The following is a 14,517-nucleotide window of genomic DNA, read 5'->3' as shown; positions in this document are numbered from 1 at the left end:
TATCGGAATTCCTCCTTGTCCTCTTCTCTCCGGCGGTCACAGCCCGTCCACCTCATCTGCCTCCGCCTGTGCAGAACACCACCCTGACCTCTTGCCTCAGGTGAATAGATTATTTAATGGTCCCTTCTGGACTTGAATCTATGAATCTGCCCTTACTCCCCTCATTCTCAGTGAAGATACTATGGCAGCCCCCCCCAGCCTGCCTGGCATGCTCTGCTGTCTGGCTGCCATCTCCCGGCTCAGTGCAGGCTCCTCCATGTGAAGACCGGGCAGACTGTGGGATGGCAGAGAGGCCTTTCCTACTGCCCCACGCTCTGACAGAGACCGACCATGGAAGGGGCATAGGTGCTCCGAGCCCATCACCCTGCTCCTCACTTCGGCGGCTGGAGGGTGAAGGGGCTACAGCTCAGGACCCCACTGTACAAGGAGGGCAGGCTGCGGGGCTCCTGCATGCAATGGGGCTCAAAGAGCTGTGCCTGCACAGGGAGAGGGAGGGGCACAGGACATGAAGACCAGGCTTCCTCAGCCCCCTTCTCTCATATGCTGCCTCCAGAGAAAGGCCACACCTGCCAAGGTGGGTCGAGGAAGGGGAGCCATTGCTGAACCCCGAACACTGCCTGCTGGCTCTGGGGTAAAGGAGTGCTTAGCACAGCAACCAGGGACTGCCCTCTCTTCCCACTGGGCATCAGGAGCAGGCTGCAGGAGACATTGCCCCAGGGACCTCCCAGAGCGAAGTGGTAGGGGATGCCAGCTGGGGTGCAGACACTCTGTGAGCTGCTCCGAGCGGCAGCGGGATGGCTCCAGCCCGGACGGCCCAGCCTGCCCTCCCCGTGCAGGGCAAACAGAAAGGGCTGTTTCTGCTCTGGGGAAGCGTTTCCTCGGCCTCTGCCGGGGAGTGATGCCTGGATAAGGGAGCACTGGGGAGTGACTGCAGGGTTGAGACGCAGAGTCTGCTCCAGGCCTGAGCAGGCTGCTGCCCAGAGCTGGCACGCCTGCCCCTGTGCACTAGCCTGGGCGGGGTCTGGTCTGGGCAACAACCTCAGGAAGCCAGGGCATAGCTGCTCTCGGGCCAGTACAGCAGTGCCAGGTCTTGGGGCCAGAAGCGCTCTCTGTGGCCAGAGCACAGCCCTGGTCGGGGACTCTGGGGCGGAGCAGGCTGCCATGGATCACCCTCGCCAGAGGCAGAGCACTCACAGGAGCCAGCCCTTGAGCTCTGGTGCCAAGGGGTGTGGCTCAGCCCCCCCCCCCCCCAGCAATGCCAGCGCCATGCTCTCTTTGGGGCGCCACACCAGAGAGGAAGGTAACGTCCCTGGCAGGCTACCAGGGATGTTACAGATGGATCAGTAGTCTCAGCAACTTTCAGTGCCTCCCCCACCCAGGAGGCTAAGACAGAGAATCACAGAATCATAGAATCTCAGGGTTGGAAAGGATCTCAGGAGATCATCTCGTCCAACCCCCCGCTCAAAGCAGGACCAATCCCCAATTTTTGCCCCAGATCCCTAAATGGCCCCCTCAAGGACTGAACTCACAACCCTGGGTTTAGCAGGCCAAAGCTCAAACCACTGAGCTATCCCTCCCCGCATTAAAATGATGAAAAAGATTCTGTGCAAATGAAACTCCCATGGGTACCTGCCTCCCTTCACAATAATGGCTGGACTCCTCCGACTCGGAGAGCCAGACACCCTCCCCCAACTGGGCACCCACTGGGCACCCCCGCAGCAGAGGCAGAGCATGGCCCGCGGCTCCCTACCTGAGGCGCGGGGGCACTGTGCCCCTGTTGGCTGGGGCTCCCACCAGGAGCCTCCTCGCTGCTTGGCCTCCTCCTGCAGGTCATGCGCTGGCTGTTCAGCTCCAGGATCCGGGTGGTGATGCCCTTGACGTGCAGCAGGTCATCCAGTGAGTTGAAGCCCTTCAGCTCCTGCCAGGGAACAAGCAGGACTCAGCTTGGCGTCGGGCCGAGCTTGGGCAGCCCCACACCAGAGCTTACCTGGAGCCCCCCCTTCTCCCCAGGGCTCTCTGTGCCCTCCCAGGAAGATACTTCCCAACTGGAGCCCTCTCTCTGCAGGGTGCTCACCCGAGATTCCCCTGCAGTCACCCCGATTACCCCCAGCCAGCACAGCTCAGCTCACACCTGGTCATCCGTGGGCCCTGCTGCCCAGCTGCCCTCCCGCAGATCCAGGACCCTATGCCCACGCCACACATGCTTCTCCCCTCACGCCCTCCCTGGCCCTCACAATGCCTAGGTGAGCCCAACTGCATGCTCCTCTGGGGGAGGCGCCCTGAGCTGGGACTGTGGCGGGGATGGGGGCAGAGGAGGGGCTGAAACACCTGGGAAGAGGAATTTTGTCTCTCTACCTGACAAGCCCCTGACCCAGCCCCAGATCTTCTGCCCCACGTTTCTTTGCCCCCTTACCCCTCCCACTCCTGGGAACAGGAACCAACCTCCCAAAGGGGAGTGGAAAAAACCCCCGGGGCTGGGGCCCACACTGCGCCCTCCTGGGTACAAGCACACTTCTCCAGGTTTCCAAACAGGATCCAGCAGCAGAGAGGCCTAGACAGGGAGCTGAGGAGAGGGGATCCTCTAGGGGTCTGGGGGAGAAGGTGTCTACTTCACAGATAGACAGGGACTTGCCCTGGGGAGGGGACACCCTCCCAGGATACAGGGGGAAGCTCCCTGCCGGCTCGTCTCTAGGCAGCTGGTGGCTGGCAGATGCCGTCCAGGTGCCCAGACAGGGCAGTTTGGAATCCAAGCATCTGTGACACCTACCACACCCACAATCTCTCACAAATCCCACACCCCACCCCACCCCAGTCCCTCAGGCTCAAGCGCCTTTGCTAGGAAACTGAGGGAGACAGGCCCAGGCTCTGACCCCAGGGCACACCCGGGCCTCGCACAAACCCTCACGTCTGGCTCTCTGTGGGCTGGATGGCATGCCAGGAACACAGGTCTCATGGAACCAGGACTGGGGCCACACTGCATGCTGGGGGCCCCGCTCCCTGCACACCATGCCATGGCCCTGCACCTGGCTGCACAGTCGGCTAGGCCTATGGTCTCTGTGGAGAGGGCGCTGAGGGAGCAGGAGGCTGCTGCCCAGAACCTACCAGGGTCCCCATACTGCCCACCTTCCCCACCAAGTGTCTGCAGGCAGGACAAACAGACTGATAGAGGGGGACTACAGGCCCCCGAGTCCTTCGTGGTACTCAATACCCTGAAAACGAGAGCACCATCTGCCTGATGGCACCATGGTGAGGAGCATGCCGCAAATTCCTTGTTCTGGTGTCACCAGGGTAGAAGGATCCATGGCCTGCATGGTCCCTTCCCTCCTCTTCTCCCCCTCACCCCTGGCACAGAGTCAGGGGGCACAGCCCAATAGCCAGCACAAGCTAGGCTGGATGGCTTGCACTGAAGAGAATCTGCCTTCAAGACTGGCTCTGACAGGAAGGAGCAGGGACTAGGCCAGAGGCTCCGTATGCTGACAGCCAGGCAAGCCCCCTCCATGGTAATCTATGCAGGCATCCTCCCATGCACATTGCCTGTCCCAGGGCCCCTCAGCCACAGCAAATGGAGCCAGAGCTGCATGCCATGTGAGGCCCTGCCAGCCAGGGTGCACAGCCTGGCCCAGCACTGCCGCCGCACTGACAGCCCTGCTCAGCCTCCCCCACCCAGAGAGGGAGTGCAAGGACCTACTGAGCAGCGCTGGCTCACCAGCTGCAGACAGTGTCCTCTGCACTGCTCACCCACTGTGCCCTGGCCTGCAGGGACTTCCCACCTCTGAGGCCACTGGCCAGGTGAGCTGTGCTAAGAGAGGTCCCCCGCTGACCCCTCAGACAGCAGCCCAGACTCTGATGTTCAGTGCCAAATACCACCGGTCATTGGTGCTGCCACCCCCTGGTGCCCCATGCTCTAGGGCAGAGGTGGGCAAACTACGGCCCGCGGGACCCTCCTGCCTGGCCCCTGAGCTCCTGGCCCGGGAGGCTAGCCCCCGGCCCCTCCCCTGCAGCCTCAGCTCACTGCGCCACCGGCGCAGTGCTCTGGGTGACAGGGCTCTTGCAGAGCCGCAGCCTGACGCGGGGCTCTGTGCTGCGCGCTGGTGTGACTGGCTCCAGCCGGGCGGCGCGGCTGCCTGTCCTGGTGCTCTGTGCTGCGCGGCGGTGTGACTGGCTCCAGCCGGGCGGTGCGGCTGCCTGTCCTGGTGCTCTGTGCTGTGCGGCGGTGTGACTGGCTCCAGCCGGGCGGAGCGGCTGCCTGTCCTGGTGCTCTGTGCTGCGCGGTGGTGTGGCTGGCTCCAGCCGGGTGGCGCGGCTGCCTGTCCTGGTGCTCTGTGCTGCGCGGTGGTGTGACTGGCTCCAGCGGGGCGGCTGCCTGTCCTGGTGCTCTGTGCTGTGCGGTGGTGTGACTGGCTCCAGCAGGGCGGCTGCCTGTCCTGGTGCTCTGTGCTGCGCGGTGGTGTGACTGGCTCCAGCGGGGCGGCTGCCTGTCCTGGTGCTCTGTGCTGTGCGGTGGTGTGACTGGCTCCAGCCGGGTGGCGCGGCTGCCTGTCCTGGTGCTCTGGGCGGTGCGGTGGTGTGACTGGCTCCAGCCGGGCGGCGCGGCTGCCTGTCCTGGTGCTCTGTGCTGCGCGGTGGTGTGACTGGCTCCAGCGGGGCGGCTGCCTGTCCTGGTGCTCTGTGCTGTGCGGTGGTGTGACTGGCTCCAGCCGGGTGGCGCGGCTGCCTGTCCTGGTGCTCTGTGCTGCGCAGTGGTGTGACTGGCTCCAGCGGGGCGGTGCGACTGCCTGTCCTGGTGCTCGGGGCGGTGCGGTGGTGTGACTGGCTCCAGCCGGGCGGCGCGGCTGCCTGTCCTGGTGCTCTGTGCTGCGCGGTGGTGTGACTGGCTCCAGCCGGGCGGCGCGGCTGCCTGTCCTGGTGCTCTGGGCGGTGCGGTGGTGTGACTGGCTCCAGCCGGGCGGCGCGGCTGCCTGTCCTGGTGCTCTGTGCTGCGCGGTGGTGTGACTGGCTCCAGCGGGGCGGCTGCCTGTCCTGGTGCTCTGTGCTGTGCGGTGGTGTGACTGGCTCCAGCCGGGCGGCGCGGCTGCCTGTCCTGGTGCTCTGTGCTGCGCAGTGGTGTGACTGGCTCCAGCGGGGCGGTGCGACTGCCTGTCCTGGTGCTCGGGGCGGTGCGGTGGTGTGACTGGCTCCAGCCGGGCGGCGCGGCTGCCTGTCCTGGTGCTCTGTGCTGCGCAGTGGTGTGACTGGCTCCAGCGGGGCGGCGCGGCTGCCTGTCCTGGTGCTCTGTGCTGCGCGGTGGTGTGACTGGCTCCAGCCGGGCGGCGCGGCTGCCTGTCCTGGTGCTCTGGGCGGTGCGGTGGTGTGACTGGCTCCAGCCGGGCGGCGCGGCTGCCTGTCCTGGTGCTCTGTGCTGCGCAGTGGTGTGACTGGCTCCAGCGGGGCGGTGCGACTGCCTGTCCTGGTGCTCGGGGCGGTGCGGTGGTGTGACTGGCTCCAGCCGGGCGGCGCGGCTGCCTGTCCTGGTGCTCTGTGCTGCGCAGTGGTGTGACTGGCTCCAGCGGGGCGGCGCGGCTGCCTGTCCTGGTGCTCGGGGCGGTGCGGTGGTGTGACTGGCTCCAGCCGGGCGGCGCGGCTGCCTGTCCTGGTGCTCTGTGCTGCGCAGTGGTGTGACTGGCTCCAGCGGGGCGGCGCGGCTGCCTGTCCTGGTGCTCGGGGCGGTGCGGTGGTGTGACTGGCTCCAGCCGGGCGGCGCGGCTGCCTGTCCTGGTGCTCTGTGCTGCGCAGTGGTGTGACTGGCTCCAGCGGGGCGGTGCGACTGCCTGTCCTGGTGCTCGGGGCGGTGCGGTGGTGTGACTGGCTCCAGCCGGGCGGCGCGGCTGCCTGTCCTGGTGCTCTGTGCTGCGCAGTGGTGTGACTGGCTCCAGCGGGGCGGCGCGGCTGCCTGTCCTGGTGCTCTGGGCAGCGCGGCTGTAGCCCCGCCAGCCACCAATGCTCCAAGCAGTGCGGTAAGGGGGCAGGGAGCGGGGGGGTTGAATAGAGGGCAGGGAAGTTTGGGGTTGTGCTCAGGGGGCCGGGGTGCGGACAGCCTCCCCTAACTGGCCCTCCATACGATTTCAGAAACCCGATGTAGCCCTCAGGCCAAAAACTTTGCCTGCCCCTGCTCTAGGGTACCAAGAGCGGAGATCTGGGGTCGGGAGGGACTGAAACAGGAAGGGTCCCTGCTAGAGGGACAATAAAGCCTGGCTCTTTGACACTTCTTACAGGTGAGAGACATCAGCTGGAGTCTCCTAGTAGCACGGTCTGTCCCCACAAGAGTGGCTGGCCAGGATTCACCCAGGGGCCCATCCAGCCCAGCCTCCTGCCTCCGTTGGGGCCAGACCCTACTGCTTCCAAGACAGGAGTGCAGCCATGGGAAGTTCTGAAATAGCACGCCCCTTGAGGAGCTCTCCACCCACGTAACAGAGGTTAAAGCTCCTATGCTTTCAGCGACAGTTTGTTACACTGTGAACAATCATTTCCTTAACTCAGTTCTCACGTGCCTACAGGGTCTTTGATCCCTGCACCATACAGCGGGCCTCCGACAGCACCCAGGAATGAACCCCTCTTGCCATTCTGGGGGACCACGCCACAGCATTAGCCTTACCCTCAGGCTCATTCCTTCTAAGCTCAGTTTCTTTTTAAACACACACAGCAGGCTGCAAAGAGAGGCCCAGGCACTCCAGGGAGGGTCAGTGGTAACGCTGCCCATGCAGCCAGAATTGCACCTGGTCACACATGGCCCCAGCTCCGCTCCCCGGCACACGTGCAGCCTAACGACAGGACTGCACACTGATTTCAACGGGACCCCACCTCTCTGTGGCCAGACTCTATTTGCAGCGATGGCAGCATAAGCCCATAGTAGCTCTGGGGAGGCCATGGAGCGGTCCCATGCGTGTGCAGGCTGGGCCCAGCCAAGGAGGCAGGGGCCCATGTGCAGCAGGGCCAATCCCAGTCAGGCACTGAAAGCCACCCTGGAAGGAGAGGTGAGAACTCTACTGAGCACCTGGCAATTTCTGGCAGAGCAGGCAGGGGCACCAGCAGCCTTCCCACTATCATCAGCTACTTATATATACGCTCTCCCCACAGCCAAACCACCACACTTGCCCCCAAGGGACGCCAGCCTCCCACCCCCTCCAGGAAGTCAAACCCCAAACAGAGCCTTCCCCACCCTGCTGGGGACATCAAACCCCACAGGGCAGCCCTGCTCACTCGCCTCCAATGACAACTTCCCCACCTGTCCCGTCCGTCCCGCTGCTCCCAACCTCAGCAGTCAGTATCATCCTTCAATCTCATTGGCTCCCCCATCCCACAAATACTCAGCCCCCCTCCCCAGCCTACCCACCCACCTCCCTTGCTGCTCTCTCCTGTGCATTCTCCACATCCTGCACATCAGACTCAAGTCCCAGCACAGCCCACCTCCAGCCTGCCCTCTGACTTTCAGAAGGGCCATGTAGCCACAGTGACTGTGGGAGGAAGAGAGGCAGAGCAGGCCTTCCACAGCTCCCAGGGAATGGCCGAACAAGGGGCTGGACGAGATGACCTCTTGAGGTCAATCCTGCCCTACATTTCTGGGAGTCTCTGAGATGGGGATGAGCATGCAGCAGGGAGGGGAGCCTGAGGTTGCACAAGAAAGTTTAACCAGTTGCACTGGTGTAGTTGATCTAGGTACACCAGTATAAACACCCATGGGGACACTCTTACTCCAGTACAAAGGTGGCTTTATTCGGTTTACCTTGAACCACTTCTCAAGCGACAAAATCAGTGTTGAAAACAGGCTCTCTTATACTAGAACAAGAGTGTCTACGCAGGGGGTTAGACCGGTAGAACTAGAGTAGTTTAAACCTGCACCTGAGCTCATATCCAAATTGTGCCATAGAATCCTTATGGATAGTGATTCCATGCTCGACTAATAAGATGACAGAAGCCCACTGCAGTTCAGAAAGGGGAACTACACGACACTGAGGAAGTTAATGAAACGGAAATTAAAAGGTCCAGCGCCAAAAGTGAAATCCCTGCAAGCTGCATGGAAACTTTTTAAAGACACCATAACAGAGGCTCAACTTAAATGTATACCCCAAATTAAAAACCATAGAAAGAGAACAACAGAAGTGTCACCACAAAGTAAAAGAAGCAGTGAGAGGCAAAAAAGCATCCTTTAAAAAGTGGAAGTTAAATCCTTGTGAGGAAAATAGATAGGAGCATAAACTCTGGCAAGTGAAATATAAAAATATAATTAGGAAGGCCAAAAAAGAATTTGAAGAACACCTAGCTAAAGACTCAAAAAGTAACAGCAAACAATTTTTATGTCCATCAGAAGCAGGAAGCTGCTCAACAACCACTGAGGCCACCGGAGGATGGAGATGCTCAAGGGCCGTAACTAAGGCGACGGGTTTGTCGCAGGTACTTTTAGTACAAGTCATGGACAGGTCACGGCAGAAAACAAAAATGTAGGACTGCGACCTGTCCATGACTTGTGCTATATACCCCGCACAGCCCCCCTCCGCCCCCGGGCCCCCCCGCAGAACCCCCCCTCCCCACGGCCCCCCGCACAGCTCCCCTCCCCACGGCCCAGGACGCCGCACAGCCCCCCTCCGTCCCCCGGTATCCCCCTGCACAGCCCCCTCTCTCCACTCCCCGGGCCCCCGCACAGCCCCCCTCTGCCCCCGGGCCCCCGCACAGCCCCCCTCCCCACGGCCCGGGACGCCGCACAGCCCCCCTCTGCCCCCGGGCCCCCGCACAGCCCCCCTCCCCACGGCCCGGAACGCCGCATAGCCCCCCTTCGTCCCCCGGTATCCCCCTGCACAGCCCCCTCTCTCCACTCCCCGGGCCCCCGCACAGCCCCCTCTGCCCCCGGGCCCCCGCACAGCCCCCCTCCCCACGGCCCGGGACGCCGCACAGCCCCCCTCCGTCCCCCGGTATCCCCCTGCACAGCCCCCTCTCTCCACTCCCCGGGACGCCGCACAGCCCCCCTTCGTCCCCCGGTATCCCCCTGCACAGCCCCCTCTCTCCACTCCCCGGGCCCCTGCACAGCCCCCCTCTGCCCCCGGGCCCCCGCACAGCCCCCCCCTCCCCACGGCCCGGGACGCCGCACAGCCCCCCTCTGCCCCCGGGCCCCCGCACAGCCCCCCTCCCCACGGCCCGGAACGCCGCACAGCCCCCCTCTGCCCCCGGGCCCCCGCACAGCCCCCCTCTGCCCCCCGCACAGCCCCCCTCCCCACGGCCCGGGACGCCGCACAGCCCCCCTTCGTCCCCCGGTATCCCCCTGCACAGCCCCCTCTCTCCACTCCCCGGGACGCTGCACAGCCCCCCTTCGTCCCCCGGTATCCCCCTGCACAGCCCCCTCTCTCCACTCCCCGGGCCCCCGCACAGCCCCCCTCTGCCCCCCGCACAGCCCCCCTCCCCACGGCCCGGGACGCCGCACAGCCCCCCTCCAAACCCCGGGCCCCCCCGCACAGCCCCCCCCTCCCCACGGCCCGGGCCCCCCCGCACAGCCCCCCCCTCCCCACGGCCCGGTACCCCCCCACGGCCCCCCCCACACCCCGGGCCCCCGCACAGCCCCCCTCTGCCCCCCGCACAGCCCCCCCCTCCCCACGGCCCGGGACGCCGCACAGCCCCCTCTCTCCACTCCCCGGGCCCCCCCGCACAGCCCCCCTTCGTCCCCCGGTACCCCCCCACAGCCCCCCTCCCCACGGCTCCCCCCACACCCCGGGCCCCCGCACAGCCCCCCTCTGCCCCCCGCACAGCCCCCCCCTCCCCACGGCCCGGTACCCCCCCACAGCCCCCCTCTGCCCCCGGGCCCCCCCGCACAGCCCCCCTCTGCCCCCGGGCCCCCCCGCACAGCCCCCCCCTCCCCACGGCCCGGGCCCCCCGCACAGCCCCCCTCTGCCCCCGGGCCCCCCCGCACAGCCCCCCTCTGCCCCCGGGCCCCCCCGCACAGCCCCCCCCTCCCCACGGCCCGGGCCCCCCGCACAGCCCCCCTCTGCCCCCGGGCCCCCCCGCACAGCCCCCCCCTCCCCACGGCCCGGGCCCCCCCGCACAGCCCCCCCCACCTCTCTCTTGCGCACGATGCCCCGGGCCCGGCGCCGGCCGATGCCGCTCAGCGCCCCCTCCAGCTCGGACACCCCGGCGCGGTTGATGTCCAGCTTCCCCCCGCCGGGGCCCGGGCCCCCCGGACCCGACATCGCGGGGCAGGAAACACCGCGGCCCCGCAGGCCCGTCCGCACTGCGCACGCGCCCGAGGCCCTCGCGGACAGCCGCACTGCGCACGCGCCCGAACAGGCCCCGCCGCGGAAGGGAGCAGCCGCCGGCCAGTCTGAGCATGCGCGCAACCGGCGCAGCTTGTGCCCCGCCGAACTACAATCCCCACAAGGCACTGCGAGGCGATTGAACAAAAACTTTATTGGTATAAAGTGAACAGTGAAAACGACAGGCTCCCGGCGGCGGGCTCGGGGGGCCGCCCGCCCTTCTCCCCGACCGAGCAGTGACAGCCCCCAGCCGCCCCCACACACAGCCCGCCCCCCCTCCTCTCGACACACACACACACACACAGCCCGCCCCACACCGCCCCCCCTCCTCTCGGGACACACACACCCCGCCCCCCCTCCTCTCCCCACACACACACACAGCCCGCCCCACACCGCCCCCCCTCCTCTCCCCACACACACACACACAGAGCCCGCCCCACACCGCCCCCCTCCTCTCGGGACACACACACCCCGCCCCCCTCCTCTCCCCACACACACACACAGCCCGCCCCACACCGCCCCCCTCCTCTCGGGACACACACACCCCGCCCCCCTCCTCTCCCCACACACACACACAGCCCGCCCCACACCGCCCCCCCTCCTCTCGGGACACACACACCCCGCCCCCCCTCCTCTCCCCACACACACACACACAGCCCGCCCCACACCGCCCCCCCTCCTCTCCCCACACACACACACACACACACACACAGAGCCCGCCCCACACCGCCCCCCCTCCTCTCCCCACACACACACACACACACACACACAGAGCCCGCCCCACACCGCCCCCCCTCCTCTCCCCACACACACACACACACACACAGAGCCCGCCCCACACCGCCCCCCCTCCTCTCGGCACACACACACACACACACACACACCCCGCCCCACACCGCCCCCCTCCTCTCGGGACACACACACCCCCGCCCCCCCTCCTCTCCCCACACACACACACACACAGCCCGCCCCACACCGCCCCCCTCCTCTCCCCACACACACACCCCGCCCCACACCGCCCCCCCTCCTCTCGGGACACACACACCCCGCCCCCCCTCCTCTCCCCACACACACACACACACAGCCCGCGCCACACCGCCCCCCCTCCTCTCCCCACACACACACACACACACACAGAGCCCGCCCCACACCGCCCCCCCTCCTCTCCCCACACACACACAGACACACACACACAGAGCCCGCCCCACACCGCCCCCCCTCCTCTCGGCACACACACACACACACAGCCCGCCCCACACCGCCCCCCCTCCTCTCGGGACACACACACCCCGCCCCCCCTCCTCTCCCCACACACACACACACACAGCCCGCCCCACACCGCCCCCCCTCCTCTCGACACACACACACCCCGCCCCCCCTCCTCTCCCCACACACACACACACACACAGCCCGCCCCACACCGCCCCCCCTCCTCTCGGGACACACACACCCCGCCCCCCCTCCTCTCCCCACACACACACACACACACAGCCCGCCCCACACCGCCCCCCCTCCTCTCGGCACACACACACACACACAGCCCGCCCCACACCGCCCCCCTCCTCTCCCCACACACACACCCCGCCCCACACCGCCCCCCCTCCTCTCGGGACACACACACCCCGCCCCCCCTCCTCTCCCCACACACACACACCCCGCCCCCCCTCCTCTCCCCACACACACACACACACACACAGCCCGCCCCACACCGCCCCCCCTCCTCTCGGGACACACACACCCCGCCCCCCCTCCTCTCCCCACACACACACACACACACACACACAGAGCCCGCCCCACACCGCCCCCCCTCCTCTCCCCACACACACACACACACACACACACACAGAGCCCGCCCCACACCGCCCCCCCTCCTCTCCCCACACACACACACACACACACCCCGCCCCACACCGCCCCCCTCCTCTCCCCACACACACACCCCGCCCCACACCGCCCCCCTCCTCTCCCCACACACACACCCCGCCCCACACCGCCCCCCCTCCTCTCGGGACACACACACCCCGCCCCCCCTCCTCTCCCCACACACACACACACACACACACACACACACACAGAGCCCGCCCCACACCGCCCCCCCTCCTCTCCCCACACACACACCCCGCCCCCCCTCCTCTCCCCACACACACACACACACAGCCCGCCCCACACCGCCCCCCTCCTCTCCCCACACACACACCCCGCCCCCCCTCCTCTCCCCACACACACACACACACAGCCCGCCCCACACCGCCCCCCTCCTCTCGGGACACACACACCCCGCCCCCCCTCCTCTCCCCACACACACACACACACACAGCCCGCCCCACACCGCCCCCCTCCTCTCCCCACACACACACCCCGCCCCACACCGCCCCCCCTCCTCTCGGGACACACACACCCCGCCCCCCCTCCTCTCCCCACACACACACACACACACACAGCCCGCCCCACACCGCCCCCCCTCCTCTCCCCACACACACACACAGCCCGCCCCACACCGCCCCCCCTCCTCTCGACACACACACACACACACAGCCCGCCCCACACCGCCCCCCTCCTCTCCCCACACACACACCCCGCCCCACACCGCCCCCCCTCCTCTCGGGACACACACACCCCGCCCCCCCTCCTCTCCCCACACACACACACACACACACACACAGCCCGCCCCACACCGCCCCCCCTCCTCTCCCCACACACACACAGAGCCCGCCCCACACCGCCCCCCCTCCTCTCGGCACACACACACACACACACACCCCGCCCCACACCGCCCCCCTCCTCTCCCCACACACACACCCCGCCCCACACCGCCCCCCCTCCTCTCGGGACACACACACACACACACACACACAGAGCCCGCCCCACACCGCCCCCCTCCTCTCGGGACACACACACACAGCCGGCCCCACACCGCCCCCCTCCTCTCCCCACACACACACACAGCCCGCCCCACACCGCCCCCCCTCCTCTCCCCACACACACACACACAGAGCCCGCCCCACACCGCCCCCCTCCTCTCGGGACACACACACACACACACACACACAGAGCCCGCCCCACACCGCCCCCCTCCTCTCGGGACACACACACACACACACACAGAGCCCGCCCCACACCACCCCCCTCCTCTCCCCACACACACACACAGCCCGCCCCACACCGCCCCCCCTCCTCTCGGCACACACACACACACACACACACACAGCCCGCCCCACACCGCCCCCCCTCCTCTCCCCACACACACACACACACACACACACACAGCCCGACCCACACCGCCCCCCCTCCTCTCGGGGGACACACACACACACACACACCCCGCCCCACACCGCCCCCCCTCCTCTCGGGGGACACACACACACACACACTGCAGCCGATACACTCCGCCTCCCCCGCACCAGCCCCCCCCCCCCGCACTGCCCCCCCACAGCCGAGTCCAGGAGACTCAACAGCTCCCCTCCCCACCCCACAAATGGAGTGGGACCCCCGAGGTTGGGCAGGGGCCCCAGGGCAGGGCGCAGGGGTGGGATCCAGGCGCAGGGGCCCCCAGGGCGGGGCGAGGTGCCGGGCGAGGTGGGGGCCCCAGGGCAGGGCGCAGGGGTGGGATCCAGGCGCAGGGGCCCCAGGGCCGGGCGAGGTGGGGGCTCCAGGGCAGGCCAGTATTCAGGCACAGGCACCCCACCCTGCCCCGGGGCCCGGTGCAGGGGTGGGGGCCCCAGGGCAGGGCGCAGGGGTGGGATCCAGGCGCAGGGGCCCCAGGGCCGGGCGAGGTGCCGGGCGAGGTGGGGGCCCCAGGGCAGGGCGCAGGGGTGGGATCCAGGCGCAGGGGCCCCAGGGCGGGGCGAGGTGCCGGGCGAGGTGGGGGCCCCAGGGCAGGGCGCAGGGGTGGGATCCAGGCGCAGGGGCCCCAGGGCGGGGCGAGGTGCCGGGCGAGGTGGGGGCCCCAGGGCAGGGCGCAGGGGTGGGATCCAGGCGCAGGGGCCCCAGGGCGGGGCGAGGTGCCGGGCGAGGTGGGGGCCCCAGGGCAGGGCGCAGGGGTGGGATCCAGGCGCAGGGGCCCCAGGGCGGGGCGAGGTGCCGGGCGAGGTGGGGGCCCCAGGGCAGGGCGCAGGGGTGGGATCCAGGCGCAGGGGCCCCAGGGCGGGGCGAGGTGCCGGGCGAGGTGGGGGCCCCAGGGCAGGGCGCAGGGGTGGGATCCAGGCGCAGGGGCCCCAGGGCCGGGCGAGGTGCCGGGCGAGGTGGG

General features: G+C 67.5%; 1 protein-coding gene across 1 annotated transcript in view; it reads right to left on the bottom strand.

Annotated features, from left to right (window-relative positions):
• LOC140904662 (F-box/WD repeat-containing protein 7-like) overlaps positions 1–10,284 on the bottom strand; it is a 42,194-nt gene extending 31,910 nt beyond the window's left edge. Inside the window, exons 1-2 of the mRNA XM_073327106.1 lie at positions 10,077–10,284; positions 1,751–1,918 (exon numbers count right to left, since the gene is read on the bottom strand). Of these exons, the coding sequence (XP_073183207.1) occupies positions 1,751–1,918; positions 10,077–10,208 (300 nt within the window). The 5' untranslated portion in view covers positions 10,209–10,284. The remainder of the gene's footprint in view (positions 1–1,750; positions 1,919–10,076) is intronic.
• Between the last annotated feature and the right edge of the window lie 4,233 nt (positions 10,285–14,517).

This window comes from Lepidochelys kempii, unplaced genomic scaffold (assembly GCF_965140265.1).
Source record: "Lepidochelys kempii isolate rLepKem1 unplaced genomic scaffold, rLepKem1.hap2 scaffold_61, whole genome shotgun sequence".
NCBI classification, from domain to species: Eukaryota; Metazoa; Chordata; order Testudines; family Cheloniidae; genus Lepidochelys; species Lepidochelys kempii.
This window is presented reverse-complemented; position numbering and strand designations above follow the sequence as displayed.